Source organism: Boleophthalmus pectinirostris, unplaced genomic scaffold (assembly GCF_026225935.1).
Source record: "Boleophthalmus pectinirostris isolate CB_2022bp ecotype Guang Dong unplaced genomic scaffold, ASM2622593v1 HiC_scaffold_12, whole genome shotgun sequence".
NCBI lineage: Eukaryota > Metazoa > Chordata > Actinopteri > Gobiiformes > Gobiidae > Boleophthalmus > Boleophthalmus pectinirostris.
Genome location: NW_026571018.1, coordinates 14,149,239 through 14,170,598, shown reverse-complemented (window position 1 = coordinate 14,170,598; position 21,360 = coordinate 14,149,239). Strand labels below are relative to the sequence as shown.

General features: G+C 37.4%; 1 protein-coding gene across 1 annotated transcript in view; it reads left to right on the top strand.

Moving 5' to 3' along the window:
• The window catches only part of ntm (neurotrimin), a 225,362-nt gene extending 213,403 nt beyond the window's left edge, over positions 1-11,959 (top strand). The window contains exons 5-8 of the mRNA XM_055148571.1: positions 701-821; positions 3,214-3,365; positions 6,314-6,349; positions 11,703-11,959. Coding sequence (XP_055004546.1) covers positions 701-821; positions 3,214-3,365; positions 6,314-6,349; positions 11,703-11,806 — 413 coding nt within the window. The 3' untranslated portion in view covers positions 11,807-11,959. The remainder of the gene's footprint in view (positions 1-700; positions 822-3,213; positions 3,366-6,313; positions 6,350-11,702) is intronic.
• The last annotated feature ends 9,401 nt before the right edge of the window (positions 11,960-21,360 follow it).

Genomic DNA, 21,360 nt, shown 5'->3' with positions numbered 1-21,360 from the left:
AACTAAATACAACTCCAAGTATGGAGGTTTAAAGGGAAAGTCCAGAATTTTGGACATTATTTTGTTATTTTGGACCTCATTTCCTAGTTAGCCAGAGTGTTGGAGACGTGTGGAGACACTTTTTTAAAATATTCATCCAGTCCTTGTATTTGCAGAGGTCTCTGGTACTAGACTAGTGCATGTCAATGGTCATAGTTAGTCTGCCACTACCCACTCCAAAGTGCACTTGAGGCAAATCTATTATTATACCAGACTATCAATGTCTGTGTCGATAGAATAATTTTAGAAGTAAAACCAACCTTGCATTTGAAGGATTTAGATCCATGGTTGTACTTCCTGATAGAAAGGAGTCAGTAAGACTGTGGCAGGCTAACTATGGCCATTGACATACACTAGCCTAGCACCAGTGACCTCTGCAAATACAAAGACTGGATGGAATATTTAAAAGTGTCTCCACACGTCTCCAATGCTCTGGGTAACTAGGAAATGAGGTCCTATGTCCAAAATTTCAGATTGTCCCTTTAAGTATGTCTTATTATTGCTTAAAAAGAATAATAATTAAAAAAAAAAAAAAGTTGCCATTGTGAGTGTTAAACATCAGTGTCCAGGTATCCCAGAAGGAAATAGAACCTGTTCGGCTGCCCCTCTGTTGCCATGGCGCCCTGACGTGTGTGCTCTCTTGTGCCCCCCGGTGTTACAGATGCCCCCACGGTGTTGGAGGGCAGAGACGTGGGCGTGACCCTGGGGCAAAGGGGGGTCCTGGAATGTGAGGCGGACGCGGTGCCCGAGGCCGATTTCGAGTGGTACAAAGATGAAAGGAGGTGAGTGCATGGAAGTCTATGGTCCATATGTTTGCAAGTAGGTAACCTTTTACACCAAATCATGTCTTAGAGTATTTAAAAGTACCATCAGGACTAAACTTGAATTGATTGATACTTTGCAGCTGACATCATTAACATTCCCTGGGGATGTGACGCTAACTAAAGGCCCTGCTCTGTCTGAAGCTCTGTTACTCAAGTTAAACTTTTATCTGAGTTGGAATTGCAGGTGAACTGATTTGTGCTTAAACAAGTTCCTGTCAAATAACATTACAGTTACAAGACAGTTAACACAGTTTTTTTCAGTTACTCTCACCTTTGTGTCGAAAACCAAACACATAAACAGGATCATGAACGTGACTCAGTGATCACAGGCTCCTGCAAATGTGATGTTTCAGACTATTTTAAAACTTGGCAGCGTATGCAAGTGTGTGCATTGTGGTAACTCCTGATCATTTCACCATAGGCATGCATGTAGAACACCCCCAGTGTGATGTCACTGTGAAGTATCAGTAATATAAAAAGGATTGAGATTTTGTCTTCTCTAATTGTCACTCACCACCTTTGGTCATATTAATCAAGTAGAAGTAGAGCATGTGGTTTGGAGTTCAGATTTTTTACTGGAAAAAACAATGTCTAGTTGAGTTCAAATAACTTAAATTAAGAACATTTTACTTTATTTGAGTAGGTTCAACTTGACAAGTAAAATTATCTACGAATGGAATAAGTGTGTTTTTCTTAAATCAAGCAACATTTGATTTAATTTCTTATTTTAAGTGCAAAGAGTTGTTGTTTTTCTTATTTTAGGTTGAGCAATTGTATTTTCATATTTTAAGTACAAAAAGTCGTTAGATAATTTTACTTGTCAAGAGAAATTTACTCAAATCATGATAAAAGTCTCTTAAATCAAGTCATCTTAACTTGACTAGATGCTGTTTTTTGCAGTGTTAACATCATTGTGTTTATGTTCAAAGAATTTATATTGAAAACACCATTTTAATTAAACAAAATTTAAATGAAATGTTATTTTATTTGCTTGTTATTTGTATTTTCTTTCATATTCCCCAGCCATAAATGCAGGACTTAACTAGGACTAACCGCAGTGATATAACAATACAATCACCTACAATTTTTCAGTAACAAGGGGTATTACTGTACTGTAAAATGTGACCCCATGGTATCTCTCTGTGCTCTGAAATCGAGCCTGATAAAATATTTAGTTGAATAGAAATGATTTTGTTTTGTGTAAAAACAAACATGAAGCACCATCTGTTCTCTCCTGAAATATTCATGTACAAAACTATTGACTCAACCATCACTTTTCCAAAACCTTCACTGTCAAAGACTATGAGAAACACTCTGAACACACAGCAGTCGTATATGAACACACAGGGATCACAATGAAGATATCTTATAGACAGACACAGAAGCACTAGAAACCATAACGTAGTGTGAAAACCTTTGTGAACCAGGTTTTCAGTCAGACACTTTGAGGTCAACGTCAACATCAAGCACAGATTTGAGAACTGTGCAAAATGATTGTGTAATATTGTGCACATTTATTGGATTTACCTCACTGTCAGACCATCAGAAAGTGTGTGATACAGGTTGTACAGATCTGACGCCCTCACACTACACGTCTAAAATTGCTGTAGCATTCTCCGAACAGTGTCTGGATGATGTCTGTCATGATAACACACACACACACAGATATATAGTCAGTAAACGATAATACTGAAACTCATTTATGCCACTAACACAATAACCCTAGAGCAGATTTAAACCAGAAAAAATGCACAATATTCTTTATAAAAATCATGCTTTGGAATAAATAAATAGCATAATGAAACACTTTGCATCTGTAATGAGGCATTGAAGTTATTAATTTAGCTTTTTGTGACTTAAATCTGATCAAAAAGTCCAGTACTGCAAAGAACATGTACACATAATAAACATTAAACCCCAAAAGATATTGTTTGATCTTTCATATACTAAATGAGTACTAAAGTCAATATAGTAATTATCATGACAGGCCTAAAGTTTATAAATCTGATGATCTTTAATTTTAATCTTAAGTGTTTTTACAAGAGTTTTTTTGTTGTTTTATTCACAAAGTTAACTTTTTCAAACACTCTAATTCACTCTAATTCATTAGTTTGTTGTTCATTCTATAGTTGTGTGAATAATTTTGCAAAGAGTAAAAAAAAAAAAAAAAGGCTCTGAAAATGATAAATAAAAAAATTATAGTCTGTAATCTTTAGTGTTTGTTAGTTATTGTCCAGTGTCGGTTTCATGGTTTCATTTTCTAACTTCCTTTAAATCAACACTTTTTCTAAACACTCTGAGATGACTTGGGCTTTACAAAAATAAACTGAATTGCATTTCCTCCCCACAGAATCGTGAATGGTCTGGACGGTCTGGAGATCGTGAGCTCTGGCTCTCTGTCCAAACTGACTTTCTTTAACGTGTCTGAGGGAGACTACGGCAACTACACCTGTGTGGCCAACAACAAACTGGGCTTCTCCTCCACAAACTTTCTGCTCTACGGTGAGTATTGGATTTGAGCCTGACATAGATGTTTCAGCTGAACTCCACTTTGAGTTTAAAGGTTTACTATGTACCGTATTTTCCACACTATAGGGTGCTCTGGATTATAAGGTGTCATTGAATGGTCTATTTTCGAACTTTTTTCACATATAAACCGCACCGGACTATTAAATGAAACACAACAGTAAGATAAGTCAGTCAACTCTCAACTTTGTTCAATTGTAATTCGTAAAAAATACTGTCTGAGACGCTAAATTGTGTATTCACAATAATTGTTCAAACAGTTGGGCAATTACAGCGTCCAGCACGCCCACATCCCTCTTGTCATTATCCGAGTCAGTGTGGTTACTGTTCCCTGGCAGTTCAGTGATGATTACGGTCTTGGTGAAAGCTCAGACCACAGGTGATACAGATCCTTAGCCCAGGTGTCCACGATCCATCTGCAGATCGTGGCGCAAGTCGCTCGGCGCCGTCTCCCTGTCTTGGTGAATGTGTGTTCTCCTTCTCTCATTGTTCCCACGCAGCTCGTAGTTTAACTTTATAATAGACTTGATTTTAAAGTGGGCGTTTTAAGCGTGTCGCTTGACAGGTGCATTTTAATATTAAAAGGAATCACAGTATGTATTGCTCCGCGATGCTCCTGACTACGGGAGCCGTAATGCTGCAAGTGGTGCGGCTTTGTAGTTTACTAAAGTCGCACTAAGATACCCGAATAAATTCATACATAAGGAGCTCTGGATTATAAGGCGCACAGTCATTTTTTTGATGAAATTAAAGGCTTTTAATTGCGCCCTATAGTGTGGAAAATACGTGTAACTTTTCTCCATGGAGATGCCATTGCTATTTATCCTATTTTCAGCATTGAGACAAGGACAAGACAAGCAGAACAAGTAGTATTTATTCATGTATTTTATTTAATTGTATTGTCAAGAACATCTCCATGGAGACAAGCAACCACAGAAAAGTTACATACTGTAGTTAACACAACAAAGCAGCACAACCTATAGCCCAGATTGTCAATTAGGCTATTTTGATCTACGGGAAAACACATTGAATTAATCTCCTACATCGTCATAATGACTAACAGTGAAAAATGTAAACATAATAACAAAGTTATTAAAGCTCGATCAGGGGGTTTACTGTATACAGGCTGTTCCTGTATGTATGTATATATGTATGATGTTAGCGTGTGTTTTGATCTTGTTTTCCTTCCCTGTAGAATATTATACAGTGCACTATTAGAGCGTGAGTTCTCTCCACAGCTCTGCAAAAGTCATTAAAAGAAATGCAGTGTAAAAATATTGATGACATCTTTTAATATTAAGTTTTATATTATGCATGAGGTTGCAAAAATATCTGTATCACATTAATGTGGTGTTTTTTGCGCTTAGTTTGTTAAAGTTAACAAGTCATATTTTAGTTGTTTTAATAATATAATATAAATTTAGCCTTGATATGGACATGCTTTAGTCTCTGCATGAACGTCTTATTTTTGACATGATATAGTAAATTATTGAAGTTTTAAGTATACGTGTATTTAAGGGCCCATATTACGCTATTTTCTAATTTATGTTATAATGTTTCCTCATCAAAAACATACCTGGATTTGTGTTTTGTTTCATTCACACATGTTTAACACATAAACTCTGCGTATTGAGGCTGTGTTTTTCTCTCTGAATTGAAAAATTGTGTTTTTAAACTTCATACACCTTCACTAGAATCATTTGGATAATTTCAGCCCTGGAACTGTCAATCTCTGGTGAACAAAAGGTAAAAAGTAGTAGGTGTTACCTTGAAAACTAACACTTCATAACATCACAAGGTGGAACAGAGCGTCATTTTGAGCTTTGGAGGTGTAGACAGACTAATAATATAACTCAAACATGTGTGAATGAAACAAAACAACTCTGGATATGTTGTTGACGAGGTAACAACATTATAAGTCTGAAGCTCACAAGAGTCAAGTTGCGTAATATCGGACCTTTAAAGGGACAGTTCGGAATTTTGGACATAGGACCTTATTTCCTAGTGAGCCAGAGTTTGGAGACGTGTGGAGACACTTTAAAATATTCCATCTAGTCCTTGTATTTGCAGAGGTCGCTGGTGCTAGGCTAGTGCATGTCAATGGCCATAGTTAGCCTGCCACTAAAAACAGTCTTACCTACTTCACAAAGCACCCGAAGCAAAACAGTTATAACGCCAGACTGTCGATGTGAATGTCTGTGTTGGTAGAATAATTTTAGAAGTAAAACCAACCTTGCATTTGAAGGATTTATGTCTGAGCAGAAGCAGCAGGGAGTTGTACTTCCTGATAGAAAGCTTGGCAGCGGCGGACTGATATATGAGAAAATAGTCCCTCAAGCATGCAATGATTCATGTGATGCAAGGTTTTTTATTTCAAACATTATTCTATCAACACAGACATTTACATCAATAGTCTGGCGTGATAATAGATTTGCTTTGGGTGTTTTGTGGAGTGGGTAAGGCTAACTATGGCCATTGACAAAAAAGTGTCATCACACGTCTCTAACACTCTGACTCACTAGGAAATCAGGTCCTATGTCCAAAATTCTGAACTGTCCCTTTAATATCATATTTGTCTCTTATATAGTGCAACCTAATCTTATAACCAAGCTTTCAAATTGCACTTGAATTTATGAATGACTTTCACTTAAACAAACTTTATTGATCCACAAGGGAAATTATTTCAACACAGCAGCTCACACATCACAATATATAAAAATAACAGAGTAACAATATAAATGGTAATAATAAATTCAAATACACACTTATACTTTAACACATGATAGAGTTATATTTTGACAGTAATAAAGTCTAATAGAAAACCGACATCTCTTTAGCATTGAGCACTCTTTTATCTCTTTCTCTGTGATTTCCGCGCCTCTGTTTTCACATGTTGCTTTGTTCCATTTGTCCCTCTACAGTAGTGGTAATTGAACCCACTAGCTCAACGCTCTTGCAAGGTTAGTATCCCGCCCTAGCATGGTCCTCGTCGCCGTGGGTCGTAATATTATCTGCATGGGGGCTCATAACTGGACCACATTGCCATTTTCACAAACTAGACACGAGTTAAGCGTTAAGTGAGGAGGGATATTATTAAATCGGACTGTCATGACATCTTAATACTAACTGGGAACTTTGAAATGGGGGTTGGTTAACTGAATCTTTGTGAAAATGGTCAATGCTAACCATGTTTCATATCTGTCCTCTTCACTCCTAACCGTGCATCTGTGACATGGCTGAATTCATTTGCATGCTCTTCTCCCTATGTAAGTATAACCTCCATTTCTGTGGTTCATGTTGACAATTGTGTAACGTAACTCTACTAGCACTTGCTTTATATGTGTGTTTTGTTTCCCAGTCAGAGGTGGGTCGTGCTTAATTAGCTTCATTAAAAACATTAACTTGAATATATTTGTAATCAGAGTCATTTTTAGACACCATACTTTTACTTTTACTTGAGAAATATATAGTGTTTTACAGTGTACATCCATACTTAAGTAAACATTTTGGTTCCTACTGTGAGTGAGTCTATAAGTGATCAAATATTTACTCTGACTCCAGATATAATTTTGTTTTCTTAGATTTGGTGCATTACTTATTACTTACATTTCTTCTGATTACATTAAAATTGAATTACTTCAACTCTGATGTTGGGTCCAGACAGTTAATTTAAGATTTGATCTGACTAGGATAACAGTGTTCCTAATTACGTTTGTACCTTTTAGTTACTTAAAAGGTACAAATGTAACTCAACTTAATAACTACATTTAATTAGTCTTCAAGGTGCTTTTTGGTTGGGGGTCCGTCGCCTCCTTGTTTCTGTAGATATACCATTTCTTTGCCAGGAAAGTTCAACAATATGACATTAAACAGCTCTAACTTACATTCAATTACAGGTGGTATTATAGCTCAAAAATACCTAGAAAAACATACATTCTGACTGTGAGCGGCTTTGCCTCTCCACAGATCTGACCTGTAACTTGGTCTGGTTTGGTTTCCATGAAGATAGAAAGGTTTAATACCATACTGTGTAACATTCCAGACAAAGCAATAACATCTCCACGAAGAAAAGCATTTGACGGACCCTCCACCCGAAAAGTTACATAATGCACCTAAGAATTTTAGTCTCTCAAATACATTTATACCTTTTTAATAACACTTTATATTAACTAAACATTAGTTAGCCTTATTAGCATGAACAAATACTTAATTCATTCTGAACAAATATTTATTAACAATGATTCTGGCTTAGTAAATACTTAATTTATAACCCTAACTCCTAACCCCTTAATTCTAATTTTACTAAGCCTGAATCCTTCATAAACTATTTGTTCATCATGAGTTTGTTTACTTTTTTCATTCTTTAACAACAATTAAAGTGCAGTTATTATTAAGTGTGTTTTTTTTTTATTCCTTTTTTTACTCTGACTGTATTTGAGAACAGGTTTTGGCTACTACCCACCTCTGCTCCCAACTACATCTCCTCATATCACCAGTGAGCCCAGTCTCTTGTACAAAGTGATCTCACTCGTAGAAACAGTGTGTGACTTTGTGTCTGTCTGACAAACTGAAGAAGTAAGACTGGCTTTGATTTGAATGAGTCTCCATCATTATTCTAATTAGTCTTATGCCGGATTAGGGATTATACGGTGTGGCAGAGTAATTGGATAGACGCCCCAAAGGAAACTGGTGAACTCACCGAGATCCAAGAACAAAATGAGTGGCCTTTGTATTCCAGGCTTCAAAGTAGAGCTCCGGTCCCAATCTCCAGACAGTGCGTACCTCAAACTAGGACAGTCACAGAAATAGAGTTTTTGGCTTCAGAAAATGAAAAGTGTTCAAAAGTTCAAAAGTTAGACTAATAATAGAATGACTACAGGTAGTTAGAATTAGGGATATTGATACTGTGGAGTGACATCATGCTGGGGGTGTTCTACATGTATCTCAGTTGGTGGAATGTTCAGTAACATTAGCAGAGAAAAAGAGTTTTAAGATGATCTGAAAACATAACAAAAGGGGTTTAAACAGCACATTTCCAGCTCTTTCTGATCAGATTGTGTTAAAATAAAGATCAGATTCAAGTCTAATTTGACAGAGCTTCAGACAGAGTAGTGCTTTCAGTTAGCATCACACCCCCAGCTGCAAAGTATCAATAGACACCATGATCAAACAACAGTCACTAAGGCTATGTTCAGACTGCAGGGTTAATGCTCAGTTCTGATTTTTTGGTGAAATCAGATTTTTTTTGCGAGGTCGTTCACATTTCCAATTAAATGCGACTTGTATGTGATCTCCAGTGTGAACTTTAAACAGCCCAAAAGTGTCCCGCATGTGCATTGAAGGACACGACGACGTCACATGCAGCGAGGACGCTCAGTGTTTACGAAAGTAGCCTAAACACTGGGCTTGTCTCCCAAACTACAGTCCAGGTTTTGGTAAAATGGGCATGTTACACATCCACAGCCGCTTCATTTCTTTGAGTCTCCTTGTATTTGGCTCACACGATCTTTATTTTTTGTTGACATTGGAGCCAGGACCGCCTGTAGCCACGCTCGGGCATTTATTTGGCACTTATTTCAAAAACCGCCCGGTTCCGATAAGACCCCTCCGATTTGGCCTGAATACAGCGATCCTCTCAAATATTAATGAATTTGCTAATCTCACTTTCCCTCCATTGGCTAGACTCTGAGCCTGACATGTAGGTGCGATGAATGTGACCTGTCTGTTCATACTGAAGTCGCATGTCAAAAAATCTGATATGTATCGGTTTTAGGAGCACATATCCAAGTGGCCTGGGTCGCATTTCAAAATAATCGGATCTGTGTCTTTCAGACTGTCATTAAAAGATCAGATACAGGTCGCATAGGGGCGAAAAAATCTGATTTGGGTCACTTCAGGCTGCATACATATCTGATCTTTTGACATGCGACTTCAGTTTGGCCAGCTCTTGTGCAGTAACAAGCACCTGTTGCGAGATCAATACAGCCCAATGCCAAAACGTTTGCTCAATAAAATAGGCCGCCTAGAAGTGTTACCTCCCGCAAGAGTGGTACAAGTTGGCATTTACAAATGTGCAAAAACTTTCTTCTCGTCATATGAAAATTGTGTCTGAACTCGATGTCGGTGAAGCCGTGAAGCACATGTCAATCCCACCACTCTTGGCTGCAACTCTGCATGCATATGTTCCTTTTTATGGACATTGCTGCCACTGCCCCACAAAAGCCATGGCCAAAAACGTTGTCCTTCTCAATCTCCTCCTTAAAACAAATAAGATGTACATCCTCCGATTCGAGAGTAACTTTAAAATCTCCAAGCGCTCAATGCTCACCTCCATGTTTAGGCTACTTCCGTAAACACTGAGCTCCCTCGCTGCGGGTGACGTCGTTGTGTCCTTCAATGCACATGTGGGACACTTTTGGGGCATTTAGGAGATCACATACAAGTCATATTTAATTGGAAATGTAAACGACCTCACCGAATCCGAATTGAGCATTAAGCCCTGCAGTCTGAACGTAGCCTAGCCTAGTCTTGTCCCAGTCGAGATGGGGAGCTACGAAGCGTGCAGGTGCATCTAGTATTTTAGCATTTGCATACTTTGCAGCTGTAATTGCTAATTAAAACAGCTACTGTTACTCACAAGCTCACTCACAAGGAACTACTTGCTATTTGCAGCATATATAAACACTTTTACGATCCAGTCACTTTCACTTTAACGCAGGAGACGAAAACAATGAAACGAATTAATGAAATACTGATCCAACAAAATAACACTCACCTATTTTGTTTCTCTATATCAGATGTATTTGTGAAAGACATTTTCAAAGTAACTCTCCACAAAGAAACTGTTGCTGACTAAAGCTCTGTAATCCAAACTGCTTAATCCTGCGTCTAAGTGTAAACAGTGTTGAATGTGTCTGTAATCTCTACACGTTTGCACAAATGGACTCTTAATATGACATGATCACAAAGTCACACACATTACAGACGGAACTGTTATCAAGTATAGACCCTTCCAGGAGATTAGATTTAAAGATGCACTACGTAACTTTTAGTAGTTTGTCGAAAATGTCATTGCTTCAGAACTCTTCACCAGTAAAGTTACTTAATGCCGCTTTGAGAAATGTTAATTACAAAATACGCTTGTTTTGTCATAGTGCACAAAGTTTTACTGTTTGACTAAAGGTGCGATCACACTTTCAAAATTCCCACATCAAAACTGGGATAAGATAAGACTAAACCAGGACTAGAACACAATCATATCAAATGTATATTAGGACTCAAACTGGGCCGATACCAGTTAACCAACACTGGAAGGGTCTAGACTAGTGATTCTCAAACTTTGCTCTCTAAATACCACCTAAATTTAAGATAATATTTGGTTTTCCGAGTACTACCAGATCAAAACCTGGATTATATCAAGCCTAAATTAAAGGGACAGTCCAGAGTTTTGGACACAAGGCCTTATTTTCTAGTTAACCAGAGTGTTGGAGACGTGTGGAGACACTTTTTGAAATATTACATACAGTCCTTGTATTTGCAGAGGTCGCTGGTGCTAGGCTAGTGCATTTCAATGGCTATAGTTAGCCTGCCACTAAAAACAGTCTTACCCACTCCACAAAACACCTGAAGCAAGTTTGTTATTACGCCAGACTGTCGATGTGAATGTCTGTGTTGATAGAATAATTTTAGAAGTAAAACCAACATTGCATTTGAAGGATTTATGTCTGAGCAGCAGCAGCGAGTAATTTTTCCTGATAAAAAGCTTGGCAGCGGCGGATTGATATCACGTAGTACCCATCTTACCGCAAAAGTGAAATTCCGCTGCTGCTGAGAAAATAGTCCCTCAACATGTGATGCAAGGTGAGTTTATTTCAAACATTTTTCTATCAACACAGACATTTACTTCGACAGTCTGGCGGAATAATAGATTTGCTTTGGGTGTTTTGTGGAGTGGGTAAGACAGGATAACTATGGCCATTGACATGCACTAGCCTAGCACCAGCGACCTCTGCAAATACAAAGACTGGATGGAGTATTTTTTTTAAAAGTGTCTCCACACATTTCCAACACTCTGGTTCACTAGGAAATGAAATCCTATTCCAAATTGTCCCTTTAAGACTAAACATGGTCTAAGATTAAAGTAGTTCTAAATCATGATTAACCCAACAGAGGACAAAAACAGTAATACAAATCTGTACTGTTTTTGTTTGACTTGAGGTAATCTGTTTACTCCAATTTGAGAAACATTGGTCTATACTGACATGATATTAGATAAAGTCTAATCTCTGTATTATTTTTGGTGTTTCGGCGCAGGTCCGAGAGCAGTCCAGGACGGGGGCGCAGGGGCCATGGCTCTTCACTCCACCAGCTGTCTGCTCCTCCTAGCACTGCTCCCTCTACTGCTGCAGAGCTTCTGAACCCATCCAACAACCAGTGAACGAATGGATGAATGGACGAGTGAATGAGTGAATGAATGAATGAGCGAAAGAGTGATAGAGTGAAAGAGTGATCATGTGAACAAATGAGTGAATGCCTGAATGCTGAGAGAGCGAGAGAGAGTTGTTTTGTTCTTCTCCAACTGGATTCACAAACTGTTGCACAGAGGGCATGAAGTACCCACTACACAATGATGTTGACCCACTTAATAAGAATAACTCAAGTTTCGTTTCTTTTCTTTTTTGTTTTTAAGTTTTCAAAGGTGTAACAAATAGTTGACATTGGAATGGATTTTGTTAATGTTTAACTTTATTTTAGGGTACACTTGGAAAAAAAAAAAACTTTTAACTAGCTCCTAATTTGGATCCTTGTAAGTTTGTAAATTGTTGTTAATTTGTCTGTCTCTCCTTTATTAATGTTAGAGATGCACCGATCCAGCTTTTTCTGTTTCGATATCCACGTTGATACTTTGGCTTTAAATATCTGCTCATAATCGATATAAACCGATACTAGAGCAGAGACTGAAAACTATAGGATTTTTTTTTCCTTTGCACACAGATAACGTGTAGTTTAAAAAAAAAAAAAAAAAAAAAAAAAATCATTTAAAGTGATAAGTTTAATATTATGAGATATTTTGGGCCAGTAAATAGTCTTATTACACCAGTTTATAGACCAAAGTGCAATATTGAATGAACCGATATCTGGGAACCGATATCCGATCCATGAACATTTTTAATATCGGCGGTATTATATCAGCACATCTCTAGTTTTAAAACCTTATTCTGCTGCTAATTTGACATTTACTTGATTATTAATAAATGATACTATCCTATATACATTAGCAGACTTTTGCCATGATGGTAAAGCTAACCACAACTAGCATGCTAATACATAATTCCTGATTATTGGACAGTAAAATGCTTTCTAATTAAATGTAGGCAGCATACAGCAGTCATATTTTGACACCAAGAGCTGTTTATACAACATGTACTGTACAATATTGACAAATTTGGCTCATATACTTGGGAAAAATCAGGTACATCCAGAAATACAAAAATGTATTTCTAAATTAATAAAACTAAAAGTAAATGTAATGAAATATCTAATTAGCAACAAGGTTAAGATTATGCAGAATAAGGCCCAAATAAATATGACTTAACATGCAAATGAACTACTTACATACATGCAAATTAGTAGCTAGACATATGTTATTAATACGTGTACCCTAAAATAAGTGTTAATTATATGATTCTGAGTTGTCTCTTTTTCGGTACGTTTCAGACAACATGAGTTTTTAAAATGTGCAGTCCGTTTTCAGATACTTTTTAGCAGCGTTGCATATTCATCTCAACTCCAGGAAAAAGCAAATTTACTGCAAGTACGAGAGGTGAATGTTAAATACCTCAAAGTCAGACGCAGACGGCGAGGCAGAGGGAACTAGGCTACCCTGCGGCTCAGATCTGATTTTAATGTACAATAATTATCATTCAGTCTGCTGTTGTACGCAGCTTTGTTTATGACCTTCATGGATTTGGGTTCTCCGCTCTCTAGTGAGTTATCGCAGTTGTGTTATTATGCTAATATTATAACTTAATTGTTTTATTTTAACTGCAAAAGGTGAATATGTGGTCCAGCTTGAAATGGCTTGGATTTGGATTGTTATCTTGGTTTTGAGAAGGTTGGACGAGATTGGGTCCATTTGCTGATGTGGAAATCACTTCTGACTGGTTTAGCGTGAAATAAGAAATTCAATTTACCAAAATAAATGAGTAATAATAAGAATGCGTTAGTCTTATGTGGAACCTTTCCAGACGCTCAGACTCATTTTATAGTTTCGTCTATTATTCATTCACTCTACATGTGTTGATGGTAAGATAGTATTGTAGCCACAGCTGCCCTGGGACAGACTGACAGGCTGCCAGTCACTCACCGCATTCATACTCAGCAATGTGGATGAAGTGTCTTGCCTAAGAACACAACAACCGGTATTGCCAGAGAACTGACGAGGCTTTGACACTTTCTTATCCAAAAAGTAACTAATTTGGCTTAAAGTTAGAAGTAATGTATTGAAATAAGTTAATTAAGATAAACAGAATTCACGTCATTTCAACTCAACCTGATATTCACTTTTTGCCATGTTTATTTTGTGTTTAGTTTTAAATATTTTTATTTTAAGAAAGGGAAATGAAGTTGTAATTAATTAGAAATGTCTCTCCTAGTTTATAGTGTTTTGTCTTTGTTTTGTTCTTTACAGTTGTTCACAAAATCTGTGTCAACAATGTTTTCTGATCTAATTAAGATGTTTCAAAACGAGGAAAAAAAGCCAGACTGGGTCCCGTTGTCCGGACTTAAACTCTGGCTTGCAAATTTAAGAACGCGTTTGCTACTTTTTTCCTCACATGGTACAGTGCACACTTCCCCTTTCTGTTGTCAGTAACATCACAAAACCACACATTAATTTGCATGAATTTAGGCACAGACAACCCAAAGACTGACGCAATTTCCAGCACCAAACCCTTTATTATTATTCGATTTGATTTCTGTTCTTTCCTCCAATAACACGTTTTCATAGCATTGTCTTATTTGTGAACTACATACCAAGAGTGTAAGCAAGTACTGTGGGTGCAATTCTATAATAAATCCTGAATCCTATTTGGATGACTGCCTCTCGGTGTGACATTTCCGAGCGCATATGCAGGCTTACTGTACAGGAGAAATCGCAATAACCTGGATTGATTAGAGAAGCCAGTTTAAAGGCTACAACTGCTCTAACCGCCTGATCTATGGCTTTTCCTATGAGAAGAGACAGCATATATGAGAGAACAATCGTATCCATAGAAACCATATCAGGTTTATATTACAGGTGCGCACAGAGACAGGTGTACGCGATGGCGGACACAACAGCTTGAATTGCATTTTAAAGATTTTATGCAACGCTAGAGCGAAAATGGAAGTGTTTTTTCTTTGCTCGAAAAGCTGAAGCTACCAAAATAACTTAGATAACTTTTATATTGCAGTATTGTTATTGCGTCTATCGGACTGAATCAGAGCTGCACACAACTGTACACAATGCTACATGGCAACAGGGACTCGAATACGTGGTTTCTATACAAATTGTAAATCTATTGCGATGTCTTTTTTTTTTTTTTTTTGTCCTTACAGTTACTCCTAGTTTCCCCAAATACTTTTTACTCTTATTTGAGACAACTACAGTGTACTTCTACTTAGTAATATTATTTATTTAACTAAAACCTGAGTAAATTTGTATTATTTTTTTGGCTGAGCTACTCACTTGAACTTTAATAACTGTAACTTTGTGAAGTTTTAATGAGTTTGTGAACATATCTGTCAGAGCCCCTTTTTTGTTTAGCTGAAAACAAATAAAAAATAAACACAAAATTGACATGATTTTGATGAAAAATGACACAAGGAAGACACAGTGGACCTATCTTGTCAAAACAGATCTATTAAACAGCGGCTACGAGCAAACAGCCAAGCAGCTAATAATTCTAAAATGCTCAAAAAAAACAAAAAAATTGGCGTTTTCTTTCCTGTAATTTAAATGTAAAATAAACATTTAAAAACATACATTTCATGGGAGTGTTTCACTGGTGTACCCTGCATTCTTTTTTATATATTATTGTACTATGTAGTAACCCTTTTGCTGTTGATTGGATAATAAATAATTCAAATGTAACAATATTTTCATTTTTCTCTCATGTGGTTCTTTGTGTTTACCATTTCTTCTTTAACACATGCATCTTTCACCAGAGCAGTGTCCAATCACATTTGTCTTGTCCCATCATTCATTTCACAAGAAGGTTCCACAGTGCAGCTTTAAATCTTACATGTAGATTCAATGACAGCTGTTTGTATTGCTCAGAAATACAATCAGTCAAATGTTTGGACGTTTTACTTTGTTCTTTATTTTCATTACCAAAGCATCAAAACTATGAATAAACACACTGATAATGTATTTAAAAAAAAAAAAAAAAAGACTCAAAATAAAAATGAAAAATAGCTTCTCTTTGCTTTGATCACTGCTTTATACAGTTTTGGCATTTCTTGACCTCGGCATGTTAAGTAAAAGCCTTTTCAGGAGGCTTTATTATAAAGCTCGATGAGAAAAGGCCAAGAGTTTGCAGCGCTGTCGACAAAGCAACGACTTTGAGGAATCTCACTATAAAATATGTTTAAAAATATTTACTTGAGCTCATATTTATTTGAGCACATTTCTTTGCTAGATGAGTCCAAGCTTTTGTCTGGTAGTGTAACTTTAAAACCATGCATTGTTATTGTTAGAAGTGGAGTCCCCTCTCCACAGATCTGACTCCATACTGTGGAGCTTTCAAGGCATAGCAACTCCACGAAGATCAGAAAAGTTGCATCTCATCCCTTTTAAATGTGTGTACCAAATAATGTACACTTTATTGCCCCAAAATCATCCATTAAAAAGTTTGGCTCTAATTTTCTATTTCCGTGGAATCATGCAGGAGCGACGCGCTTCCTCCAGAAAGTATTGCTCTAAAGCAGGGGTGTCAAACTCAAATTCACAGAGGGCCAAAATTTTAAAAATGGGACTAAGTCGTGGGTCAAACTAAATATTTATTGAAAAAATACACATGAATTGAAAAAAACAACAACATCTGCATGTTTTCTCTTCTTTCGAGGTATGATGTTAAACTTTTTCTTATTAAAATTATGTTTAATAATAGTTTTGCTTAAACACTGAATCCAGAACAAGCGTAATGTAAAATAATAACAAAATTTTAAATAAAATTGAGTTTGACATGTCTGCTTTAAAGGGTGAAGTCTGGCATGTAGTGATTAGGGTTAGTCCACAAAGGTGGCCTGTATAACTTTTTGATTGGGCGTCCGTCACCTGCTTGTGTATCGTTATGTCTTTGCTCTGCCTGGAAGGTTCCACAGTATGACATTAAACAGCTCTGTCTTACATTTGTTCCATTACAGGTGATTTTATAGCTCTAAAATACCTCACAAAACAAGCATTCTGACCTGTAATTAGGTCTCATGATGATAGAAAAGTTCAATACCCTACTGTAAAACATTCCAGACAAAGCAATAACATCCCCATGGAGAAAAAACATTTGACAGACCCAGAAAAGTTACACAATGCACCTTTACGCCAATGGAATTCCTTTACAAAGCATGAAACTGACACTATTCTCACAACTGACCTAAAATCACCCATTACAATACATATATCTCTTTTAATACTATTTACTAACATATGAAATTCAGGTCCATATTTAACCTCAACTCAACTGGCATCTCATTTCATCACGGCGCACTCTTTCCTTTCAATTATCCTGTTTTGTGCATTAAAAGGCCGAAGCTGGCTGATTTGCACCAAAAGTCGATATGCAAAGGGGAACGTCAGGAGACAGATCGGGCTCTTATTGAAATTGATGGTGGGGATGATGAGCGCGATGTGACAGTGTAATGGCTGTTTGTTTTCCCTCACGCGCTCTCGACCCCTCCGCCAAGTGCCATCCGTCTGCAGCTATGGGACACGCTAGAAATGACAACATAATTATTCCATCCAGCTGAAAGATGGCACAAACGAGCGCGTGTTCATTCTGCGCTGAGGGAGAGCTAGATTAAGAAGAACTGGTCACAAAGCCCGATGAACAAAACAAGGTGGAGGTGTACACTGGGTGGAAGAATGACAGTAGATTCTGATGTAAAATGAGAACAACTGAAGCACAGACTGCGTAAAGAAGCAGGCAAAGGGAGTGTGACGTCACCCATACGGCTCGGCTCTAGTCAAATGAAGCTCATCGAGGTTTTCAAGTCAAGTTCCATATTTGGAATTCCTACCCAGAGTATTCTGAACCTACAAAGCCAAAAGACCTTAACTTGCCAGACTGTGAAACTGAGAAAAATTACTTCAAAGTTTCTGTTTTGTCCAGACAAAAGTATAATAGTTAGGGTTCCCAAAATTTGACCACTAGTTGCTACAATGAAGAAACATTTGTATGAGAACCCTTGACCCTTATTTGTCAGTTCCTGTACTCTGCCTTTGTATTAGAAGCCAAAAATAAGGAGTCGTGCAAAAACTAAAGGTAGTAACTGACATGATCATTATTCACTTGATTTTCCCCAGACTTCCATCCATTATAAGAAAAACACCTCACCAAGCTCGAGTCATTGTGGTGTTTGTTTGAAATGATATAGAAGAGCTTTGGATTTCCTATTTAGTGCTGATCAGGATCGTGCGGCGACACTTACACAGTGAAACAGTTTGACAGACACGTGACTTTGCAGTATAGTATGTACAGTATGAATAAATACACAAAACACTTTCACATTAAAGATAATTGAAGCATAACTGAATACAAAGGGATATTTATTTAATGAGTTAAGACCCTGTGCCAAGGCTGCAACAAAAAGAAGGAGGCGAGAGATTGGATTTTAAAATAAAATATATTTATGAACTAAATCACATACAAAACATACACTGTTATTGCCTTTTGCCTTTGCACGACTCCTTATTTTTGGCTCATGATACAAAGGCAGATTACAGGAACTGCCAAATAAGGGTCAAAGGTCAATTTTGAGCTCAATATTTTTCACAATATTTATTCACATGATAAAGGAGCTCTCAAATACCCCCAAAAAAACATTAACTCATTTTTGACCAAGCATGATGTTACAGTGTTCTGCCTTTGTAGGGCAGAATTATAGCAACCAAAGAGCCAATACATAATGAGGCTGTTCAAAGTAATGCCCCTTCTGACCATCAACACCTCTGGTTTAGCAGGGAACAGCCACTTAGCAACGTTGTCAATCAAACCTGTTGCAGCCTTGGGGCAAGAACACACCTGATTTGCCTGATATTCATGTTCATATCTTTACTTACCAACAAAATAGCAAAATAAAAACACTAGGCTCATGTAGGGCAGGTTAATACAAACATTTTACAACCAAAATGACGAGGCTCACTGCAGCAGTTGCTGAGAGAGTCGATGGAGCCGGAGGTGCCCCCATGCTCACTTCCTATGTGGAATAAGGCATCCAGTGCGTTAGCTGTGTCTGTTTATATATAACGTCTAAGCATTGAAGAGACTGGTATGTTTTGTTACTTCTTAAAGCTCTCTTATCTGAAATTTTCTGAACTTTCGTAGTGTTAAAAAGAGGTACAATCACAAGTGAGTCTGATTTGCCTGTGCCTTAAGCCAGGCAATTTTTGGACCTTTCGGAGCCGATTTTTCACCCGATTAGAGCGAGTTTTGGCTGAATCTTGTGTCGTGCTTTGTGTAGTGGGGTAACGAGAACCGATTAATAACTCACCGCCAGCTCCCAATGTAGTAGGGAGGTCGCAAGGATATCAAAGCTGTTTGAAATCCAGTCGCCTCTTGTGAGGGTTTCACACCGTTGAAGTAGTTCTTATAGTGTGAGAACATGAATCGTGAGCCGTGAACTTTTAAACCCTGTGATTTGGTCATACAGTTTGAGCTGGGGCTGAGTGAAATGATCGAAAATACCGCACAGTGTATGTCCGGCATTGACCTGCTTATAGAGGACACATACAAGGGGTTTAGGTAGTGACTATTCAGACCAGTGAGTGTCCTTTTAGGTTTGAACTAACTGGATTTCAGCGCTGAATCTGGCAACCCGAATTGGAGACTCAACAAAAGCTCTATTTGCAGTTTGATTTTAACATGTTTATTTCATATGTGGGAACACAGATGGGTCCTGCTTCTGCATTTTTAAAACTAAAATCATACAGACAGTTCCTAGTTCCTTTAAGATGTCAAGACACACTGCCTGAAAATCTTGTCAAATGGGAAGGATCCAATTTCTTACAAGTGAAATTAAGATACATTCCAAATACATTCTCAAGATCCAATATATACGCAACCAAAAATCTATTTACCAGAAAAAGAAACCGTAATAATTGAGCACAGCAAGTGGCAGCTACAAATCTCAGCTCTTACCTCATAAAACTTGGTTCAGTTCTTCATATCATGTGGCAACCATCTGATTCTTTCTGTTAAGGTTAGTTTGCATGTTCTCCCTGTGTGTGTGTCCTCTCATTTACTGTGATCTGGAAAATGTAAGTTTGTCATAACTCAAGAGCAAATTATTTTCATCTTGTCTTGTAATAATCCATCGAATATAAGCTATACCATACGGTTACTATGGCAGCTACCCAGAGACTCAGACAGAAAACCAAACACATAATCACACTCTCATTAAAATCAGCCTGCCTATGGCCTCATTATCAAAGTGCAGTATTCTTCAATAAACATGCTGATACAGACTGCTGAAATGGTTAGGCCAAATGGCAGGTTTTCATGTTTTTCTAATTATTACCTTGTTTGGTGGTAGTCCCTGTGGTAAATATGTATCATAGTTTTAAAGGAAGTAGAGGTGTTTTCTTAAACGGAATAAAACCCCTACCCTTGTCCATCCAATGCAGAGATCATTTTTACCCAAGGAAAGTACTTTTCTGGCAGTTTGAATAAAATAAAGGTTTTGTCTTCTTTTTTTGGTCTAATCATAACTATTGTGCAATGTAAGATTTGGCCCGAGGTTGCTTGGTAACACTTATGAAATGACCTCTACATAGGCTTATATCTGCCTGGGTATAACCAGGAAGTAAAATGATAAACTTCACCAAAAGAAAAATTAAAGGTGCACTGTGTAACTTTTATGGTGTAGGATCCACTTCCTGCTTGTCTCCATGGAGATGTTATTGTTTTGTCTAGAATGTCCTGGTGTAGCATTAAATATATCCATCTTGCATTTACTCAATAACATGGGTTATTATTGTGTCACCTGCTGTTTCAGTAGGGATTAAGGCTACGTTTACACATAGCCGGTTATGTTTATTTCCCTCCCTCTGTTTTCCAAAATAACATCGTGCACATAGCATCGTTTTCAACCCGCATAAATACTCCATCAAGCGCCGTCATAACTACACCAAACCTCTGGGTGACACCTGGATTAGATTCAAACCTGCAGCATTTAGAGCAGCAGTTGGAAGTATTACTCAAAAAAACTTTGAAAAACATGCATTACTGAGCGGGCTCGCCTCTCCACAGATCTGTTAAAGAAGTGGTAAAATTGCTGACCTCCGAGCCCTCATTCGTCTCTGGTCATGGATATGAAACATCAGGTGTGTGTGCAAATGCAAACGCATGAAAAGTGTTTGTACCAGAAGAAAAATGCAGCTCTGAAAGCTTCCATGATCATCATCACTTTTGGCATGTTAGCTGCCTAAAACTCCCTTTATCTCACTTTACACGCAAACGTGAAACCATAGTTTTCCAGAATCTCCACTCTAGCTGGAATTTTTAGAAAGATTCGTTTTCAGAGGCGAATAAAAGATGGGTACAAATGAAGGGAAATGTCTCTTTTTTTTTTTTTTTTTTTAAAACACCAGTGTATGTGTAAACGGGGCCTAACAGTGTAATGCCATACTGTGGAAAATTCCAGGCAATATCTCCATGGAGAGAAGCATGTGATAAAACCTAGACCAGAAAAGTTACAAAGCTTTAAATAATAA